At 40.0% G+C, this 23533-nt stretch overlaps 1 protein-coding gene and 1 non-coding gene across 5 annotated transcripts in view; one reads left to right on the plus strand and one right to left on the minus strand.

Moving 5' to 3' along the window:
• Nucleotides 1-19237, minus strand: part of Tgfbr1 (transforming growth factor beta receptor 1) — a 53960-nt gene extending 34723 nt beyond the window's left edge. For 2 of the 4 annotated variants that reach the window (XM_063224719.1, XM_063224715.1), the window contains exon 1: nt 19063-19237. In XM_063224719.1, coding sequence (XP_063080789.1) covers nt 19063-19150 — 88 coding nt within the window. In that variant the 5' untranslated portion in view covers nt 19151-19237. Of the gene's footprint in view, nt 1-3917; nt 5465-19062 lie in introns of those variants that run through there. The other 2 variants (XM_003470724.5, XM_063224726.1) reach the window with 2 other exon arrangements.
• A 3811-nt stretch (nt 19238-23048) lies between these two features.
• LOC111757090 (U6 spliceosomal RNA) lies at nt 23049-23155 on the plus strand. The gene has a single exon (XR_002791475.1). It is a non-coding gene; the product is annotated as a U6 spliceosomal RNA (small nuclear RNA).
• The last annotated feature ends 378 nt before the right edge of the window (nt 23156-23533 follow it).

Here is a 23533-nt window from a genome sequence, read left to right on the forward strand (position 1 = left end):
TCTCCTTCCTTCTTCTCTCTCTCTCTTTCTCTTTTTCTGCGCTGCTTCAGACTGAGTGCCACAAATAGTCAGTTAGTATATTACACATTGTTTTCCTCTAAATAGTGGCTCAGACTACCACATTTAGGCATGCAAAGTTAATCAAACAAGATAAGCCCTAAATTGTTTCTTTACTTCAGTTGCTACCATTTCAGAAATTTCAGGTGTGCAGCTTCTAATTTCTTCTATGTCTACCAGACTTGTTCTGGGTGAGATACAGGTATGCAAAATTAATTAAGCAATACAAACACTAAGTGTATCTTTACTTCACTTGCTATCATTTCAGAAACTTCAAGTGTGACTTCCAATTTCTTTTGTGTCTATGTCTTGTGGACTTGTTCTGGGTGAGCTGGAGGTCTGAGGTTGCACCTTGCTCCTGCATCTTGACACCTTTCTGGGTTCCTCTGAAACAGTGGGTTGCTTGCTACCTGTCCCGTGGTGAGGGAACTGGGCTAGGCAACTGGGTTCCTCTGATCCGAGGTTCCTGGAGAGGTATGGCATGGTTAATCACGGATGCCTCCCCAGATGGCAGCAGGGCCTTGGGGTGTGGCTTCCTCTTCTCCAGGCCCACGGCTGTGGCCTCACTAGGGACCTCTAATCTTTTATATGCATTTATCAATAGAACTGGTAAAGTATAATGACACTACTAGAAATGTAAGAACATACAGCCAACAACAAAAGCGTACTGAAACCCAATGAGATAGGCACCAATAATTAAAGGGAAAAAGTGAAATAAAGTAAAATAACAGAAAAAAGACACTAACTGAAAGTAAGTATATTAAGTGAAAAATCAAAGTAGAACAATGTTTGATATAGTAAACTTGTGCTTTAGAAAAAAACGTAAAGAAGGAACACATACATTGGCTTATACACTGAATATTACAAATAATTCAAAAGTAACAAGTAACATCAACTAAGAAGACAAAGAACTGCATACCAAGGGAACAAAAGTAAAAAAGCCTTCACTGCACAGGCATTTATTATTTTTGAAAACCTATGATGAACTTCAGAAACTGTGAAGGCATTACACTTACTTAGTATAAGAAAAAATTTAGAATGTTTCTTTAACGTCCCATCCTTTCCCGGACTGCCTTCAAACCAGGCTGAACAGGGAAAAGCAAACATGTTTATTCTGCCTAATCCCACTCTCCAAAAAGAAAAGCAAAACCTCAACTGCTGACAGCGAGTGCCAAAGCAACACTTAGTTTCTTTTTTCCCCAATTTAAACATACGTTTACAGTTTTCTTTATTAAAAAATCCTAAACAAGTTACTTTATCTGAACCTAAATTTCCTCAATTTGTTTCCTAAATTTTAATCACAGAAGGTGTGAATGTTAAATGAAGATCTGAGGGTTAAAACTCAGCACTCAATAAAACACGTAAAGTTCGTTTATGCACTCGTTTAACAAGCACCTCTTTGGCGCCCTTCCTGCCTGCCGCTCCCTGTGCTGGATGGGTACTGAATGCTGGACAGACAGAGAAGCAGAACTAACCTTTAGATAGCTATAGACACGAGGCATCTGGAAGGTGATGGAATCACGCTTTCTTACCCTGTCAATGGATTCATTCATTCCTAAGTTCCAGCTGAATGTGCTGTTTAGGGGTGCATCTTGGTTAGAGGAAATAAACTGTGGGCATGCCATTGGACAATCTATCTCTTCTCTGGCTCTCTTGCTCTCTGTGCTTCCTGGCTGCCAAGAATAGTCTTCCACCACACCCTTCCACCAGAAGGTCTCTGCTTTAGAGTCAGTCCACTGGGGACTGAAACCCCTGAACCCATGAGCCAAACAAAGCATGCTCTTCTTCTGTATTTGTATACATCAGGTAATAATTGTCCTAGTAATAAAAAGATTGCTAATACAATAAATAACTCAATTAACCATGAAATGTTCATGATTATCTCAATAAATATCTGATCCAAGCTCCTTTATATAGATGAAGAAACCCAAATGTCCCAAGAGCTACATCAACATCCTGTATATATTCCAAAAGCATAAGAGAAACAAAAGAATTATCAGAAAATTTATTATGTTCTCCCTCAAGTAGAACTAGATGAAGGACATAATCCTTTCCCTCTGCAAAGCAAGAGTGGATATAAAAGACACTGTGGCTTCACTGCACCAGTACTGAGAGACAGCAACGGTTTTACCACAGCGGAGCACCCTGGGTTAGGGAAGAGAGCATGAAATATAAATGTAAGTGGGCTACCTTTTACTTAGGGTAAAGAATATAACTCCTGGGCCAGCAAACCCCAAATGGTCTACTAGAGGCATGTGAAGAAGTGAGTCAGCGGCGCTCTGATGCAGTTACTAACTCTGGGAGTGGAGAGCTTGGCCTGAATATCTTTCCCCAGGAATAACACTGTATGTAACTTGCAAGAGAAAAAATTCAACTTCAGGGGGAGAGCGTTACCAGATCTAAGACCCTTGCCCTTGTTTCATATCTTTTTATCTGTTAACTCCATTAAACCATGAGATTCTTTAGATTCTTGCCCTCTAGCTCACAGTTAAGAACAAATACTTCAAAGTACAGAAAGGGACTTGAAAAATGACATCTACACAAAAACTTAAGGGAGGCTAATGGACAAAGTCATTTCAGGGAGATGATATACACAGGTGTTGCTTTGTATTTATTTATTTATTTATTTATTTGTTGGTGTTGGAAATTGACCTTGCACTTGCCAGACAGGTGCTGTGCCACTGAGCTGTATCCCTGACACAGGTATTGTTCTTAGATCAAGAATAAAAGAATATGGAGGTTTAGATGATAAAATCACCCCTACCCAAAAGACTGATAAAATTCAACACTTACTCCTAATTTGTAAAAGTCTTAGCAAACTGCAATATTAAAAAGTTTGAAATACTTTACTAAATTAAGGAAAAGGCATAAAATAATCCTTACACTGAGTGATCCACGATAGATAGCTTTCCCCTGAAATCACAAGTATGAAAAGGTATCTATCACTACTTCTCAGCATTGCATTAGAGGTCTCACCACGTGCAATAATTATTATCAGAAAAAATAAAAAGGAACCCAAGTGTGATGGTACACGCCCTGTAACCCAACATTTGAGAGGCTGAAGCAGGAGGATAGTCACAAGTTTGAGATCAGCCTCGGATACATAATGAGTTTAAGACTAGCCTAAACTAAACAGCAAAACTCTGAATCAAAAAAGCAAAAAATTAATTAATTTAAAAAAAATAGAATTATTATTTATAGATGACACAACTATGTATTCAGATAATCCAAAAGTAATCTATAAATTATTAGAATCAATAAATGAACTGATTACTAGATACAAAGTTGTTATATCAAAAAAATTAGTTTTTCTTGAACTAGCAACCAGCAGAAAACAAAACTTGAGTATCACAAGCAGTAACAAAAATATGTAAGACCTTTATAGTCAAAGCTTCAAAGTATTTTTATTTTTATTTACAAATAGAGAAACATGCCTAGTTCCTTACTAGAAGACATTAATATTGTAAAAATATCAGTATTCTCCAAAGTTATCTATTGACTCAATCAAATAAATAAAATCCGTATTTTTAATTCAAAAATTTATATAGAAAAACCCAAGAATAGTCAACATAATCTTCAAAAACAGTATTTTTTGGAAGACCTAATAAATACCAAGACTCATAACATTACAGTAATTAAAACATCATGATACTAGCTTAAAAACAAACAGATCAATGAAACAGAACAAAGATTCTAGAGACAGAGCCTCACATAAACAGCTACTTGATTGTTAATGCTGACACTGAAGGAATAAATATATTGCCAATAAATGATTCAGGATCAATTCAATATCTAAATTTTAAAAATGCAAGAAAACACATTTCAGGGCCAGGGATATAACTCCATGGCACAGCGCCTACCTGGCAAACACAAGGTTGTGTGGGCCAAAGATTCAGCTCAGCAACATACACACCTGCCTGGCAAGTACGTTGTTTTGAGTTCGATCCCGGTAACAAAAAAAAAAAAAAAAAAAAGATAAACACACTTTATACCACAATACAAAATCAGTTCCAGATGTAATGTGAAAGGTAAAACAAGAAACTTCTCAAACCCCACACACACACACACACACACACACACACACACACACACACACAAGGGGAAAAAAGGAGACAGCTGGATCCAGAGATTATTCAAAATTCCTAACCTTTAAGAAAAAACCTGAAGTTGAAGGACATTAAAACAAAGACACTATTCTCCGTCACTTCTGTATTCTTACTGTCACTTTTTTACACTTGGCAAATACAGGTTTATTTTAACATGTTTCCAAAGACCATTTCTTACTTTTTTCTATATTTCTAGTTTTCTGTGTATTATTTCCTTATATGATCCTTCCCTGCCTTGATTTTCAAACTTCTTGTTTTCAAACTTTCCTTTGGGTACTACTTTAGCAAAACACTCACTACTTTTGTTATATAGGGCTCTTATTCACTTATAAATGATTTGTAGTTATAACTGTAACCTCCATAATCAAGAGATTACTGAGAAGTCATCTTAAATTTTCAGGCAAATCTACTATTTTGGCTTTTGTTATTACGGACTTTAATCTGAGTGTTCATTGTGCATCTTCACATTGCCAATTTCCTGGAAAACTCCAGAAGTATTTTGAAAGAATGTTGCTCATTACAGAATTGAAATATATAAATCTGTTTTATCATATTATTCAAATTTTGCTTTCTTAATCCACAGTGATTTTATAGATTTCTTGTGTTTCTTTAAATATTTTAGCTTCATATAATGAAGATATTTTAATAGTTGCATAAGTTACATATCTTGGGGAATAGTACCTCTTACTATTATAAAATATCTCCTTCTTCCCTTAAACGCTTTGTAGTTTTTATTTTATCGCATATTCATCTTACCATATCTACCTTTTTGTTGTTATATTTGTCTTAGTCTATCACATTATTCTTGGCAGTTTAAGACTCTCTTAGGAAAAAAACAGATTTTCTGGCTTTTGTGTGTATATTTATCCATCTAAGAATATGTTTTCCAACAGGAGAATTTAATCCTTCAGATTTACAATGCATAAATATACTTATAATTGCCATAAATTAGATTTTTAAATTAAAGTTATACATGTGCAAAGTATAGTGTCAAACACTTCTATAAGAGTGTGATCATCAGGTATGGGAGAAACACTTCCCAACATTCAACCATTCTTACAGCCTGTACCACAGAAGCAAACACTTCACATATTAATCAAGTCTCTTGACACGTATTTAGTTTATGTAACTCCTACCCTTCACAGATGAAAGAAAAAAAATTACTGAGCTTAGCCAAAAAAAGTCACCACTACAAATCTTGGAAGACTTGGTGAACCACAACATGTACTTACACAAGCTTTAATGTTCTAATCTCCTCTCATTTGACATGTTCATCTTCTTATCAAATACAATGCCAAACTGAATGGTTCAATTCTCGTTGTAGTCTCCTGGAATACAGCTAAAATATACCATGCAAGGACAGAACAAAGCAGCCAAAACATAAAAGCATTTCTGATATTCATATATTGTATAATTTTGATATTTGATAAAATTTCCAACCATTGAATCACAGCTTCTCCTTGGTTCATGAGGATGAAAGCATCCCCTGAATTTCTTTCAGGGGAACACTTGCCTTGTAAAACTAAGTTATATGTATCTGAAAACACATTTAGCATGCCCTGTAATCACTGGATACTTTTTTTTTTCCTGTGGCACCAGGGATCAAACTCACGACCTTGCACTTGCCAGGCAGGCACGTTTGCCACTGGCTAAATCCTCCTTATAATCAAACTAGTAAGTTTTTAGACATCAAAATCTAGATGTCCAGATACATGGCATGAGGACCATGGTAGTTTCCAATCATCGTTAGCATTTCTGGTTACTGAAGAAAGTGGGGAATAGTTAAAAGATAAGGGCTTGACTGAGCAGAGGCAGAAGGGCCTCTCAATTATTTATTCCTTGTGTTGAAGCACAGAACACTACTTTGCAGAATCACGTGATCTGTATATAAGTCAACAACTCGTAGGCTCTATCTATGGTAAGGGTGGTTCACAGGTGATTAAAACCATTTGATCCAGAAAACGCCTCCCTGTTTCAGTGATCCTAATCTAAATTAGACAGAAACACCCAATTGTTTTGGACAACTATTTCCTCACGGGCACACAGTTTGCAGTCCACAGTTAGACTTGAAATTGTGAGTTCTCAGAGTACCTTCTTAGATTTCTGCCTGATGCTTAAGGCCCTTGATAACCTTTCCCCCATTCCATCATAAGGCAGAGGCAAGCTGGAGCTGACAATACTTACGTGAAGATGAGATCTAGCTAGAAAAACATACACGTGCTTTTTTTAAAGTGTAAGAAACAACTTTAATTATGGGGAGATTGAGTATATGAGACTAGAAAGGTTCACGTCTATATACGTAAGAAATAAAAGTAAAATGTATCATGAAAGAGAAAAACGCAAAGTAATGGAAAGAAAAACACCATTTATTCTAAGAAAGTGACCTATGGTACTGTTACATTTTCAGTATCAGTACCAATTTTACAATGCTTTGGTGAGACTTACAACCAGAAATTATCTCTGCTCATTGAGAAACATAAGCAAACTGGCCCCTGGTCTGTAATTTTGTTCCACATGTAAAATGAGATGAAATAACTAAACTACTTTAACTTGTTTATTTTGGCAAAATAATTATATATAATTACTGTTGAAGGAAATCTACAACAGACCATCTTGATGTTTTTATTTAAATCTGTTACACATTGAATAACAAAATTAAAATGTCAGTTTCTCAACTGGAGAATACTCAAATCAACAGCCATGTGCTAAACAAAAAGACTCAATTAGAGCACATTATAGTTCAATTTGGGAATGAATACATCACAAAAAAACCCATCCATATATATATATATATATTGTGTGTGTGTGTGTGCGCACGCGCACGCGCTTTACAGACTTTTTTCCTTTTTCCTCTTCTGGTTTAGCTGCTCTCCCACATACGTACACGAATCCAAGCTATATATAGTTCTGCTTTTTCTCATGGGACCTATTTGTATTTCAATGCATATTTAAGGATCTTATACTGTAGAAATGTAACAGGATGCTTGCACAAGGTGTCTTAGAACTATAAATACACACTATTATGTAACCAGTGAGGTTCACACCTAGGAAATCTAGATGGAATGGCTACCCTGAAGCGAATGAACAAAAATAAAAAAGGTTTAATCCTTTTGGTGAGAACTAGGAAACACTGAAACAGACCAAAAGTAGCCAGCAATTGCACGAAAGTAAAGCCTTTTAAAGCATACAAAATGATAAAAACAAATTGTTCACTTTATTTCTCAATGGTTCCTATACAAAGTGTAAATTCTGTTTAAGTATAGAGAGGAACTTGTTTTTCCCAACAAAATCAGAAAGCTTCTAACCAAAGAATGCCCTCCTGTGCATATATATTGCTATCCTTCGTGTGAATATCAGGGGTACTGAGACAGCACAGTTGGGCCACAATCTCTGGGTAAGTATAACCTCTCCTAAAGTTGTCACCCTCAATATCCATCACCCAAACCTGATGCAGCTCTTATAAAGCAATTCTCTAGTCCTGATCTACTTGAGACTCTTTAGAGAAAACTTCGTCCGGCTCTGTTCACCTTTGGTGGTAGCAGTCTGGTGGTATCTGCCAAATGGAGACAGGCCAAATGATAAGGACATTAGGAAAATGTCTTTGTAAGCCAACCCGAATAGTTTCACGTTGCTCTCTATTCGTACCCTCTAGAGTTTAGCAAAGCTTGATGTAAACATCCTAGCCTTACATCAGCTGTTCCACTGGTATCAGGGAAACACCAGTGTGTCCGTGTTGGTTCAGTGCCTTATCATGGAGAAGAAAGATGGTGGCAGTAGTGCCAAGCTGAACCCCCAGGACAGGTTACCCTGGACGCCCAAGAATGAGTGTCAAAGACTGCCAACACCTGCAACACCCCTAAACACACGGAGATTCTCTGTGCAGTGCGTCCTGGGTTTTAATGAAGGTGGCAGACTCCTCATGAATTCTCAATAATAGGCAACGAAATCTGTGTAAATTATCCTGAAAGCTAAGAATTGTATACACAAATGCCACAACATTCCTCCTCTAAAGTTACAGATAACTTTTCCTTTCCTCCCTTTACTTACTGGTTCTCCTCTTTTTGTGGTCATTAGTGTAGGTCTTACTGAATTTTGTTATTTCAAACTTAATAAATCCTTTTTGTGAAAATGACCAAAGTACAATCAATAAATTTTTTTCATACAATGAGGTGATTACAAGACAGTGCTCATCTTTAAATCACCATCTTAAGGAGGTTTAGCCTGTAAGCAAGGAAGTCTGGCCTATTTCCTATAGTACACAGAATTGTAAAGTAGAACCGAGCAGAGAATCAAGTCCAACCTCCTGCCTAATACAAGAAATTTCTTTTACTTCTCAGGCAAGAGGCTATGGAGATGCTGCCTGAGTATTTCCATGACAGAGAACCACGTGCCTCAAAATGTCCCATTATATGATAGTCAATATTGATAAAAAGCCCTTCCTTATATTGAACTGACACTGGCTTCTCAGCCTATTAGTCCGTTTTTGTTCTTCCAAAAGACGGTCTTTCACTCACTGAATATCTACTGATGGCAGGCTTGGCTTGATATTTTATTGATATTACTTTATAATGTCTTCACATTGACCTGGTAAGGTAGGTCACTTATAAAGTGAGACCCAGAGAGATACACTGATGAAAATTTAACTTCAGACAAGTAGGTTGAGCTTCATACACTTATTCTTATAAACAAAGAATTTATTACGTTTCTGGGAACCAAGTCACATGAATTCAATCTGCTTGCAATACTGAAAGGAAAATGAACTTTCAATTAGATCAGTACAAACAGAAACGTAAAGATGGCCTAGAAATACAACAGTACCAGTGTTTAGTTCATAAAACAAAATAGTAATAGTATATTACTTAATAAGACAGCTATCAAGACACTCATAAGAGATAGCAAATATGATGTCTGTAACATTAGCAACCTTGACTTGAAGCCAGTTAATATAATATTCCAGAAAAATCTCATCTTCTGCCTCAACCAGGACCAGGGCAGAGTCCCAAGACATTAAACATTTTACTAAGATCACATTCTAAATACATATTCCTGGGGCTAGGATTTAGCTCAGCAGCCTAAGTGCCTGCCTGGCAAGCACGAGGTTGCGAGTTCAATCCCCAGTACCAAATAAATAAATAAATAAATACATACATACATATTCCTTCAGTATTAGGGAAGTGGGAGGAAAACAGGTAACAGGCCCGCAACATAGGAAGGAAGACCCTAGTGAACTAAGCAGAGAAACAAAATCAAGCTTCCAGATTAGAATACTGCATATAAAGTGACTTTTTAAACCAACAGAATCTGAAAGAAAAAGAGAGTAAGGTAAAAGGACAATACAGCTAAGTCTTTTTGGTCTAGGCTCTCCTCCATTTCCAACCAAGCTCCTCTTTTATCTTTAGACCCTACCGAGCAATTCCATTTGGCTACTCAACTGCTCAGGTTAGAATTCATTTCCTTTTCATGTTTCTCTTTTGTAATTGTTGCAGTGCTAAGATTGAATCCTGGGCCTGCACAAGCTAGGCAAGCACTCTATCTCTGAGCCATACACCAGCCCAGCATCCTATTTCTTAAAAGTAAGTCTGCCTGCTAGTTTTTCCATACTTCCTGTCATGCTGATCACTACTAAATATTTGCTAAGAATAAATTAGCTATTTCTTCTACAAGCCAAGACTCTTTGCCAACTAACAAACACTAGCTTTGGTAACTGTTCAAACAGAATGAGTAAAGAATATGAAAAACCAAAATGTTAATGATGGCTAATAATAGCTCCCCCCTCTTTTCTCTTTTTCAAATTTTCAGTTATTTTCAGCGCTTGTGTTACTTTTAGAAGAGCTCACTATGAATATACATAAACCAATGCAAACAGCAAATAATCAACTATCACTGGACTCAGTGAGCTCACCTTAAAAAATAATGCCAAAGATTACAAGCATCCAAGTAAACTGAAATTGTGAAGAAAGAGCCAAATTGTAATCAACAATAGATAAAGCAAATTCTCAGAGGTTAAAGAGGAGGGGGAATCACTTCCTGCCAGCAGGCATCACGATATCTGACTTAAACTTACACTACAAAACAACAGTGATAAAAACAGCATGGTATTAGCACAAAAACAGACATGTGGATCACTGGAACAAAACAGAGGAAACAGAAACATTCTCAGACATACTCAGACATATCTCAGACATATCTAATCTCCCGACAAAGGAGCCAAGAACATGTGTTGGAGGTAAGGTAGCCCATCTAACAAATGATGTTAGGAAAACTGGCCATCTATATGCAGAAGGTTAAACTTGGGCCTCTATCTCTCACTAGGTACTAAGCTAAAATTAAAATGCATTAGAGATATAAACATTAAAACATGAACAACTTATCAGAAGATAAAATGTAGGTAAAACACTTAAAGTCTAGGTATAAGCAAGGAGTTTCTGAACAGAGCTTCCAATTGCATAAGAAATAACATCAAAAATCAACAAATGGAATTATATCCAATTAAAAAGCTTCTCCGTGGCAAAGAAAACAATAGTAAAGTGAAGACAAAACCTTCAGAATGGGAAAAAAATTTTGCCAGCTATTCTTGAAACAGATAAATATCTAGAATACATAAAGAATTCAAAAAAATTAGACCACTCAAAATAAAACACCCAATCAACTGAAATGAACAGAGACTTCTCAGAAGATGTGAGACTTCTCAACAACATGAAAAAATGTTCAACATCTCTGGCTAGCAAAGAAATGCAAAGGAAAATAACACTAAGATTTCATCTTACACCATTACAGAGAATGGCAATCATTAAGAAATCAAGCAGTTACAAATACTGGCCTGGAACCCTCCTACATTGCTGGTGGAAATGTATACCAGTACAACCATTACAGAAATCAGTATGGAAATTTCTGAGAATTCAAATGGGAAACTCCATGCTGAATGTGATGGCACAAATTGGAGGCCAGCCCGGGCCATATAGGGAGTTCAGAGTCAGCCTGGATTACACAGGGAGGCCCTGATTGTAAAATAAAATAAAATAACATAAAACAAAAAACAAAACAAAGTGAAACTAGAAATTTCTTTTGACCCAGATATTTCCTTTCTGGGTATTTTCCTGAAAGAGCTAAAGACATGACATGACAGCAATACATGCACACCAATGTTTACCAAAGCATAATTCATAATAGGTAAATCCGGGAAGCAATCTGTATGCTCATCAACATGAAAGGACAAAGAAAATGTCACATCTACACATAACGGAATATTACTCAGCTATAAAGAAAGGTAAATTGGAGGCATCTGTAGGAAAATGGAAGCACCTGGACACATAATGTTAGGTGAAATAAACCAGACATGTAAGCTTCAATACCATATAGTACCCTCTCATTTGATAAGGCAAAGTACAAATAAAAAGCAAAATAAAGGACTGACAGAAGGAAACAAGGTGAGATCTTCTGCAAATGGGAAAGAGTCCTAGAAAATGAAGCTGAAGGGGCAGTAACAAGATTTAAGTGTCACTTACACATACCACAGTATGTCCAACGAACAGAACATTATATGTCATAAACATGCACTAGACATAGGAAGAAGAATAAAAATGAGAAAAGAGATTTAGAGAAAGAGAAAGGGAGATGAGTAGGAACTGGAAGGGGCTTAAAAAAGAAATCAAGCTGTGTTACGTGTATGTACCTACTCCCTGAGATGAATGTAAACTGCATGTACTAATAAAATACTGTTTTAAAAAAATGGTTTACACAACAACAAAAGAAAAACCTTTCTGGTATAGTGACTCTAAGAATATTTAGTGTATATGAAAGCAGCCTGATACACAAGAAAGCATATTTACCCAGACATGCTCACATACAAGCCTCTCCATTCACTAATGTGACCTCAGTTTGTCTGTCTGTGAAATGGACATGAGAAGCTTTCCCACATGCAGTGCTATCTCAGTTGTTGAATAGCTTCACCTTGGAACTTTCCACTACTCCAACAGCAAAGTTGGAAAAATGTCTGCTGGTGTTTATAACTTTGTTCAATCTTCGATCCAAAATCCAACTTGAAAACACCTGTGTGGCCAAGAATGAGCCACACATCACATCTCACCAAGGACATGAAGATGGTGGCACCTTGGTCTAAGAGGCCCTCCCACCCAGACAACATATCTGCTTGTGTTAGTATGTTAAAATAGTACCTTTTTTTTTTTTTGCATTTACTTGCATAAAATATCGTACCAGGGCTCCAAAGAAAGTTAGTGATGCCAGCAATAAAGCTAAAAGAAAACTGAGAATCACAATAGAGTTCAAGAAAGAAACCACTGCAAATCTGTTAAAGTCATGGAAGAATGAATTATAAGTATAATTTTGGGGCCTCAGAACCAATTATTTGGTTTTTTATTATTTCTGAAAAATAGGTTCAGTTCTCAAACTGTTTGGAATCTGAACATGAATTTGGAAAGGGGTGAGTTTGACAATCAAGGTATCACTGTATAAACTTGCAAAGACACAAACTAAGCCTCAGTCTGAACAAACTCTTGTCAGTTCTTCCTCTCCAAGCCGATGGAGTTAATGCACAATGATTTTGAGTTTCAGAAGCTAGAATACTGTTATAGGCACCTGTTCTAATTGAAATACAGTCCTTCCTAAACTATATGCAATTAAAGAATGAAAGACATCAACATCTTAAGTTAGCACTTAAGATAGTTAAAGACTTGGGTTAAGGTCAGTGTCATCAAAACCCACAGATATCTTCTAACTGCTGGTCACCTGAACCTGGGAACAAAAGGACTTTTTTAGCTTCTGGGCATTAAGCAACATAAGTAGTAAGTTTCTGTGCTACTATACAACTGCCATTCAAGACTGGATATGAGAATTAAATTAGAAAACAGAATGGCTGGCACATTCTTATGACCTTATATGTATCACCTGCATGTCATAATTTTAAAGAAAAAAGTCATAAATCATTCTTTATAATATGTACTGCTTTCTGATTTCCAAAACAAGAGAACAGCTTTATAAAATGCCAGATCTGATCTACAAAACTGTACCCACAAAACCAATCAGATTTACTCTCCACTAGTGTTTGAGAAAGGATGTCTAGGCAAAAACTGACAAGTCAACAATTATATGTTCGTACTAAAGAACAGCCACAGACATGTGCCTGTTTTATTTGGACTTAAACTACATGGCTATAACTGGGTCTAGAAGTAATGAAATTTAATGGTGGAGACTGATTGGATTTGTCACTGAGAAAGTTCAGTTAAGAAAGGCATGGTGGGGCTGGGGATTTAGCTCAGCAGCATAAGCACCTGCCTTGCAAGCAGGCCGTCATGAGTTCGATCCCTGGTACCGATAAAAATGAAAAAGACAAAAAAAAAAAAAAAAAGAAAGAAAGGCATGGTAGCACACCCTGTAATCCTTATAGTGCTAGCACGTAGGAGGCTGAGGCAGTAGGAGCACTGTGAGGTCAAGGCCAACCTGGGCTCACAGTTGAAGGCCAGCCTGAACTATACAGCAAGACCCTGACTCAAAAACACAAATAACAACAATGACCAGAGGGGGGGGGGCATTATTATCTTAGTTATAAAAGTTAAGTGAGTCAAGATAGATCATAAATTTGAGATTACACAGGTTTCTACAGAGCCAGTTCTTTGAGACAAAACATTAAAATCCCCCCAAAACATGCTAGCATCTACACTTAATTCCAGAAGCAGGAAGATGTGACCCAATCAAATGATAGCAAATCACAGTCCACCTGTTCAAACAACACTGCATTATGATAAGCCATAGCCAAAAAAGGGCAGTAAAGGGCAGACAGTTTGCCAACATTTGCAGGAGGTTTGCAGAACCACGAGCTCACATCACAAGGACTGTCCATAAGATAACAGGGTTTCAAAATTCATTTCCGTTACACATGAACATACCTGATGCAACACAAAGGTACTGCTTTAAAACAACAGTTTTAAGTTGGGTTAACTTTGGATCAGACCTCGAGTCATCCAGCAGGGGCTGCCTTCTGAATCAGTGTGGTGCTGGGTGTAGCAGACCCCCAGAGGACTACTGCCAGTAACATTAAAAGGAGCAGCAGAGAGCAAGAGGTGGAGCTGTTGGTTCTCCTGGAGAAGCTGGTCAGGCTACCTTCCTGATAGGAACTCAGCTGTTCTCATCCCTGGAGAAGCTCAGGACCTCACTGTCCCAGAGGATGGCTTGTGGTACCTTTCACGGGAGCTCTGGTCCTGGCCCCAGTGCAGGTCCCTCTACCTGCTGGCACAGCTCCTTCATCCCTCTGGCACAGACTTTCTAGCTTCCACCACTGACCTTTCAGCTTTCCCAGCGCAGACCCGTGAAACAGACTTGCATAAGATAGTCATGGGCTCTAGGTCTTCAGCTGGACTCATGCAGAACACTGCCATGGGATCCATGCTTTAAGCTGGACTCCTTGGGCTCTACTGTGTGGACAGATTTCCTGCACTCTTCTGAATTTGACTCTTTGGGTGACTATTATAAAGCAATCCTATAAATTATGTGTCCTGTATTAAATTATTTCCCTTGAGAACCCTGCTTAAACACCTTCCCCACTGGAACAAGATTTACTTCCCTTTTAATTACTTTGATCATGTGAGTTGCCCACCTCCTACCCCATGTGCCTTAAATTTCAAAGGCAAAGTAGATAATCTAAAATTCTAAACCTGACCAAGGTCTTTTAATTACATTGTAATCCAATTACACCTTACTTACCAAAGGCCCTCTTCCAAACTACTATGAGCCCATTTTTCTCAACAAATAAGTACTTTACAAGTCCTTTTATCACTGGTGCAAAGGATACTGGCTTCTTTCTTGAGGACTTTTAACCTATCATCATTCTTCCACCGCTGACACAGAGCTCACTTTTCATAAATTCTATGAATGTGAAATTTAAAATAACTTCACTTAGGGAAGTTAATCCACTACTCTTGTTTCTCCCTCATCTTCAAGTCTTTTACATTTCCCAGTGTTGCACAGGGCAAAACACTTGAAATCTGAAAAGTTTCTGTCTCAACTCTGTCCCTGTGCCACCCTGAGGAATCACCTAATTGGAGCTGCAGATTTTTTTTTTTTTTTTTTTTTTGAGACAAAGTCATACTATGTAGTTCAGGCTACTTTGAACACAAGGTGATCCTCCTGCCTCAGCCTCCCGCATAGTAGGACTGTAAGTACGCATTAGCATGAATTTTTCTATCTGTAAACTCAAGTGATAATATGTCACCAGGTACCTAGTCCTGGTGACATACTATTATGTTATTCTCCCTCCATCAACGCACTTACATTATCTTTCTGTTTTGTTTCCAGCCACACATAGTTTTTAGGAACTGGGGGGAAAAAAAATCACAGAGGTTAATACTATACATCCAAACTCCAGGATAAAACAAGAAACTGAACTCTGAACAGCGACTTGCCTATCAGTTTGTAGCTGCCCTGAAGCGACAGTGGGGGTCATCACGTAAACAATTATAATACCCATTAAATCCTCCTTTTTCCATCTGAATTTAGCCATTCTTCAAAGTTAGTTAAGTCTGAAAGCACCCAGAAAGCTTAGTCTGTAAGTGTCCAGTAAGTCACTTCTAGTCACTTCAACATAAAATATTTTCTTTTTTGCATGCTAATGGCCTCTCTACAGGGGTAGTATTAAGAATGTTTAACAACTAAAAAAAAAAAAAATTAACAACAGGCCCCACAAGGGAACTGACCAATCAAAAAAGATACTTAACCAATCAAAACACAAGGACTCAACAGGAACTGCCAAGTGAATACCAATCTCATTTACTACTAACAATACAAACAGCAGCCTAGAGATGAAATACAGTTTCTTATTTGACCTTCACAATCTTTAGGCAAAGTAGGTGTCACCTGAATTAGAACTGCAGGGGACTTTGTGGCTACTCACAAAATCAGATAACTACTTCTTTCACCAAACCGCACAACTTTTCCTGACCATATAACTGAGAACTATAAAGTACTACTGCACAAGCTATTCTTACTAGAACAATAGGACTGCTTAGGGAAATAGAATTCATTTAATTAGCAAGACTCATGGAGAACAGGACAGAAAACACAGTGCTAGGTTCTGAAGCCATACAGGAAAGAAAAGACATGACTCTTGCCTTCTGAGTATCTCAAAGATACCCAAACTATATTTTAAGGAACAGTTCAAGCAGACAGAAGTGAATGACACAAACTGTAAGTACTATACAGTTCAAGGAGGTAAAGCGTTGAAATAGAAAAAAACCAATACAGGAAGTCAGAACAGAAAACTAATCCCCTTAAGCTCCCACAAAAGGCACAAAATTAAATTATGCTGTGAAAAGCTAACCAGCCAGGAACCAGTGGGAAAACAGGAATCAATGGCTTACAGTAGTAAGAAATGAGACTTGTGTTTGGATACTCTAAACGGCCCTATCATAAGCCTCCAGTGCTGCTCTAGGCCAGTGATGGCCAACCTGTTAAGAGACTGAGTGCCCAAACTGCAACCCAAAACCCAGTTATTTATCACAAAGTGCCAGCACTACAATTAAACTTCAATACTGGGGTTTTAGTTCTGAAAAAATAACTGTTATCCAATGCTTGGCCACTGGGGGAACTTGGCTTGCATGCTGACAGAGGGCTCTGCCGCTGAGTGCCACAGGTTTGCCACCACTGCTCTAGGCAAGGACTACAGTGGGAAATCTTGTAGACCTGTATGAGGATGGCCCAGGAAGGTGTGTCAGTAAGCTCAAGGAAAAACCTAGATGAGGAACACTGAAAAGCAACTGAATTTGGAAGATAAGAAGGACTAAGCTGATGACTGCATATTAAGAAAGAAGGAATAATTCGCTGGATTTTAGTTCTCAAAGAAAAAGTTTCAATACAACAAAAAGGGGATTTAAAAAAAGCATTGTCACTGATACGTATCTCTAGACCTAACAGTAAACTGCATAGCAGGGGCAAGGATCTAATTTCCATCAGGAAATCTATGTTCGAGAGAGAAGACGAGCAGAAAAATAAAAAACTGATATACGATAAAGAACACTGAAAGTCTTAAAACGGCAGGAGGAAGGAAGGAAGGAAGGGAAAGCAAAGGAAAGAAGGAAGGGAGGAAGAATTTCTTCAGAATGTATGAAAAGATGCACTGAAACATCAACACAACCAACCAGATTGTGCAACAAGGTGAGACAGCCTGGGTTTCAAGTAATATAAGCATCCAGACAGCCTTGTAAACTGTCCCTGTGTAAACGCCTCCAGGGCATAAACTTCCCAATGTTCTGACAATCCAATTAAGCTTGCTACTGTTACTTAAATACATGAACACTTCTTGCCTTACCATAGGTAGAAGAGAGTGATTAAACTAGGTACGTTATTCAAGTGGTGTGAATAAGTTTGATGGGTATTGATTCGCCCACCTGCCCAGTTATCTTGGCTCCCTGGTTAACCCATGGTTTAAAAATAAAAAATCTATTGTTTCTTCTAATGCATATGAAGAAACTCAGAAATGTACAAAGAATCAGAGATGAGCCAATGTGATACTCAAAATTGTGGCAGTAAAATCTGAAAGTAAATAATAAGTATCAATTGCTCATCAGACAACTGAAAAATAGGCTACACTAATTTACTGTATATATCAGGCAAGTGTGTAAATTTTGGAAACAGCCTTAAATGTAAACCCTATCTTCAGCACTTCGTAACTGATTGTTTTCACACCTATAAAATGGGGCAAATGCCATCAGCCCGGAGGGTTTAGTTGTGAGGATTAGATAATGTTCTTTGGTATTTTATTCATTTGCATTATGGAAAGCTCTTAATAAAGAGTAGCTATTAGGATTACTAGTAATTGGCACCTCTAGTCCTGAGGGCTTTTAATATTTGCTTTCCAATTTCAGAAACGTACTTTCAATGTATTTTAGTTTGCTAGTGCTGGGGCTCTATATTTTAGTTTTTCGGATTTTAGCTTGGTTGCCAACAAAGTTTTTTATTCCTCCCTTCCGCAGAGTCGATGACAACCATTTTATCACAACCTGATTTAATATTTTGCAAAACCGCGGGTTCTCCCTTAAAAACTAGCCACGCAGACTTTTGATTCTAAACTATTGTCACCCAAGAAAAGAAACCTCACGAGCGACGTTCCTTCGAGGAAATAAAAGCATCTGATCAATTCACAGGATCGTTCCCATTCAAACATTCCAAGTCCCGCAGAGTGAGCAAACGTTCAAGTTTCTACTACAAAAACAATCCGTAGCCTTCTGGTTGCTGGACTCACTTCAACACTTCCAGACTCAAGAAAAGAGAAACATTCCGCGCATCTCCGTGCCGCTTTCTCACACAAAGCTTCGCGGATCTCCTTTCCAAAGCCCGCCTGGCCACAGAAGCAGCCCCTTTCGCAGGTCGGACCGGCCGGCGACAAAGCTCAGGTCAGAACAGCGGACCCGGGGTCTCGAGCCCCCTCTCCCACCTCTTCCGAACACCCCCGGGGCTCAGAGCCCACATCCGGCCGGGGAAGCAGCCACCGACTCCAACCCCGCCCCGGGACCCAGCAGCCTCAGGCCCGGCCCCCTAGGAGCCCAGACAGCCCGAGCAAGGCCAGTCCCCGCGGGCCTCACACCTCGGTCCTCGCCCGCTCATGCCCCCGAGGGCAGCCCCCGACCTCGGACGGCTCCGACCGACGCCGCCCCCGAGGAGCCCGGAGCGGGGCCGCCCGGCGCCTCCACACGAGCTCTGACCCACGCTCCCGCCCGCCTCTGCTCCCAGCCAGCGGCTCCCATACCGCCCGTCGGGCCGTGAAAGCCCAGCCCGGGCCCTGACGCCGCCACCTGCGCCCCCGGCCCCGCGCCATGTTTGAGAAAGAGCAGGAGCGAGCCAGAGGCCGGGCCCGGCCCGCGTGCCCCGCCGCCGCCAGCCCGTCACTGCTTACCCTTCGCCCCCGGCAGCAGCGTCGCCGCCGCTGCCACCAGCATGAGGAGAAGCAGCTGGTGACGCGGAGCAGCGGCCGCCGCCTCCATGGTCCCGCCGCCACCTCCTGTGGCCCGGCCCGGCCCGGCCCGGCCGCCGCTTTGCCTCTGCAAGCCTCGCCTCGCCCCACCTCCCCGCCGCAGCGGCGGCCTGGCTCCGGCCCTTTGTAACTGCTCCGGGGACGCGCTCCCATTGGCTGCTGGGTTCCCACCGGCCCCGCCTCCCGCCGGCCTCCAGCGCCCCAGAGGGACCCAGCCAGGAGCCCCGCCCGCCGGCCCGCCAGGCAGCCAATGCGGAGCCGCGAGCAGCAGGCTCTGACCACGCCCTCGCACCCCGGGGGTCTGGCCTCCAGACCGCAGGTCTGACCCGAGCTGGGCTCCGCTGGCGCATGGGGGCAGGGTCTGACCTATAGCGTGTCTGTCTGTGAATTGCTTTGGAAAAAAGCTGCTACGGCTCCACAGCTCTTTCTTCTGCCTCTAACCCCACCCGGACTTCCATTCACAGCCACGTATCTCCCACGCCACCCAAATCCCCAGGTCTGGCAAGCCCTTATATCTATGCTAACTTTATTCCTGCAGACCCACGCCTCCACGGTCAGCATGCCCCCTCCCCAGACCCTTCTCCGGTGCCTTTCGCAGGTGCTCCAGTCCACTGTTTCTTCCTGCTCTCACATCAACCTAATACCCCTCGTCAAATTCCTAGCCCAAAAGTCATCAGATCCCAGCCCAAGACTCCAGATCCAGAGCTCTCAGACGCACACACCTCCTTCAGTAAGTAGCCTCGGGTCTGTTGCCACAACAGATCCCTGCACACGACTCAAGCCACTTGGCTCCCCTTTCTTGCTCCAGGCTGGAACCCGAAAGTCCCTCTCCCCATCCCACAAAGTGGTTTCCCTACTTAGCAGTGGCTTCGTCGAGGCAGAGGGGGAGCAGTCGTCTTTACTTTGAGTTGTCTCTGACATGCCTGTGTAACAGTTCTGAGGTGTCACTAAAAACCCAAATAAACTCAACTACGTTTTCATTCTGAATTCCTTACTGTGAGACGCGCCACCCACCTTCCCTCTGGGATGCCAAAATGAGCTCCAGATTTGTAATTCTTCCTGTCAGACTAGCTTGTCTTCAGACACAAACACAGCCTAGGAGGCTGCTACACAGCACGAAGAACGTTTATCCGCAGAACCTTTTAAGGAGAAATTTTTATTTTTTGTGTAATTTGAACTCACAATTAAACAAAGCTTGGTAACTGGAATGAACCAGCGCTTGGTATCTATTGGTAAACAACTTTAGACCTCAGCACTGAGCACTCTATCCACATGCAAAGAGTTCCTTTAGAGAGCATTAAAGAGGAAGGTGGGGGGTAGGAGGTGGGCCTGCCCGTTCCCCTCGTGGCTAGGGCACTTTGTTGATCAAGCAAGGAGTTAACTTTTCTGAGTTTGCAACAGGCTCAAAGGGTGCAGCCTCGAGAGCCAGCAACAACCTCTCCTCCTGCTCAGGCTCACCAAGAGGGAAACTTTCCTTTGGCTGCTTAATTCCCGGTATTTTGCATAAAATAAGATCGCAGGAGATTTTTATTGTATGAATGAATGAACGATCAGTTTCTGAAAGTGTTTTTCTCTGCCCACCTCTAAAATGCAAATAGTATCTATCCATATTTATACATAAAATGGATTGAACCGCGTATCTTCAGTCCCATAAATGATGTAATTTTCTGGAACAATGCCTGGGACATAGTAAATATTTAGTTCATGCCATTTCCTTTTCCCATTCCCTTCCAGCTCTTTTAACTCCAATCTGCATTTGTGTTAATTTTCATCCAGGCCTTTACCTTGCAGAGCCCATGTTACTTAGTGTGAGGGTCTGTTCTATAATTTACCTCCAGTTCCTCAGCATTTTCCAAGGAGCTGAGTGTGTTCAATAAAAAAAAGTGAGGAACAGGAACAAGAAATACTATTTTTAAGTTTTATCTTCCTGATATTAGGAGGAAATTTCCATGAGCCACAAATCCATAAATAAACTGTGATAGAACAGAACAATAAATTCTAAGTTTAAATGCGTGGCTCTCAGGCTGTAAAGTGTCTCCAAGTCATCTGCAGAGCTTTGACTAATGCAGACTCCTGGATCTGGCTCTGGGACGTCTGCTTCAGTCCCTCGGAGGGCAGTCAGTCCAGGACTCTGTGTCTGTAATCACCACCCTCAGGTCAGTATTCTGCCTGTGGCACCAGGCCCACTTCAAAAGACACTGGTTTACTTAAAAGTCAGCAAGTAGGAATGAATAACCCTATTTGCCTTTTGAGAATGGCTGGGCTTAGAGGGGTGGCTCTGGCTTTGGAGGGCTGCACGCTCTGGTTGGAATTCTGGCTCTGCTACTGACTGCAGATCTATGAACACTGCTTAATCTTTCTGAGGTTTAGCATACCCCAGAGTAAAGGGGGATAATGACACCTACTCATGTGTTTGTTGTGAAGTCTAAATAAGCTATCCCACATAACGAATCTGTAATAAATGCTCATTCCTTTCACAGTCTCTGTGGGTTCTCAAAAAGGCTTATGAGCCACTCACGCCGATGTCCTGATATAAAAGGGAGGAGACTGAAAGTCATTCCCCAGAAAATCAGCTATGATTAAGAGACTGATTCCAGTGCCTTATCCCCTGCACAATGCTACCTTTCAATCCTTACCCTGAGTATATTCTTGCTTTTCCTTTTGAACTATATCCCTAAGTAGATGTTCTCTCACTTTATTTCAGCCTAGAATACAGTTATAATGTCAGAAATTGCAGCGGGTTTATAAAAATGACATCCAAAACTAGGGAATGTAGAGAGAAAAATGAAAAGAATCTAAGCCTTGATAAATTCATTGAGCAACTGCACCAGCATTAAAATGCTTACTTATTTCTCATTATATGAGAAAAATAAATCTCTCTTTTTTTAAACTCTAACACTTCACTTCTACTCATAGGCCAATTCTATTACTATACATTTTATTTTTGTCTTATTTTCAAACCTACATTATTGGTTTAAACATTACATTCGCTTTTCCTCCCCCTTGACACTCTAACTGAATAACAAACCACTTCAAACTTTAGTAGCCAGTTGAGTATGGTTGTGCATGCGTATAATCTCAGCACTCTGGGAAACTAAGGCAGGAGGATCACACTCAAACCCTGTGTGGAGCCAGGCATGGTAGTATGTGCCTGTAATCTCAGCATTTGGGAAGTGAAGGCAGAAGAATCATCATGAGTTTGAAGTCAGCCTGGGATACATAGCAAGATTCTGTCTCAAAAACAAACAAACCAGCATAAGCAAATTATCAACTTAGTGTGACTCTACCTCAAAATAAAAAATTTTTTTTTAAAAAACAGAGATGTATATAGCTCAGCACGAAGACCCTGGGTTCAGTCCTCAGTATAGAGAGAGAAAGAAAGGAAGAAAGGGAAGGAAGGAAGGAAGAAAGAAAGAGAGAAAGAAAGAAAGAAAAAGGAATTTAGTGGTCTCAATAATCAAGCGTTATTTTTTATGAAACCGTGGGTGGGCTGAACAGCTTCCTTGGTCAATTTAAGCTGATCTCAGCTGAGATCTCCTTAAGTCTGCTATTATGTGACGAGTTACCTGCGCTGAACAGGTCTGTAATGGCCCAGGTCCACGCATGCAAGCAGTATTCATATTCCAGCAGGCTGCCTGGGCTTGTTAACATGATGGTTCAGAAGTCCAAGACAGTGATAGAAGGTGCACAAGACTTCATTTTACGTTTAAAATAAGCACCTCACGAGGTTCGTTTCTGCCACATTCCACTGGCTTAAGTATGAATTACACTGAGCCCAGACTCGAAGGGTAGAGTAAGACCTGCATTTTAGGAGAGGTCTTGCTTGCCTCATACCCTCAAAAATAAATGATGCCAAATCTGGACAGGTCTTACTAAATGTCTCCACTCAATCTATTAAAATTAGGGCAGTGCTAAGTTCGGCAGCACATATACTAAAATTGGAACGATACGGAGAAGGTTAGTATGGCCCCTGCGCAAAGATGATACGCAAATTCATGAAGCATTCCATATTTTTCAGAGTATAAGCAACTACACTGAATATGACAAGATTCACTATGATACTCATTCTGGTTTGATTATTACCTGCTTTTGAAGTTTTACACTATCTACAATGTTTTGGTTTTATTAATATTGTTATGTACTGCTATATTCAATTATACTACGCCTGATGATATAGACAATTCTATTGAAGATAACAAGAGACAACACAGTAACCATGGTAGATCACCTTATACTGTGGTTTTGTATGACTTTTTTGTTTCATGTTTTTATAGGAAGTTGTTTTATTTTGCCTTGCTATGCTTTATTATTCCCTTTAATACAGAAAGGATAGAAATACATGTAGAGACTCATGCATGAGTAGAACCTATTAACAGTTTATGAGAACTGATCA

The sequence above is a fragment of the Cavia porcellus genome, unplaced genomic scaffold (assembly GCF_034190915.1).
Source record: "Cavia porcellus strain 051 isolate PalLab524CR breed Dunkin Hartley unplaced genomic scaffold, mCavPor4.1 scaffold_1, whole genome shotgun sequence".
Taxonomy (NCBI): Eukaryota; Metazoa; Chordata; class Mammalia; order Rodentia; family Caviidae; genus Cavia; species Cavia porcellus.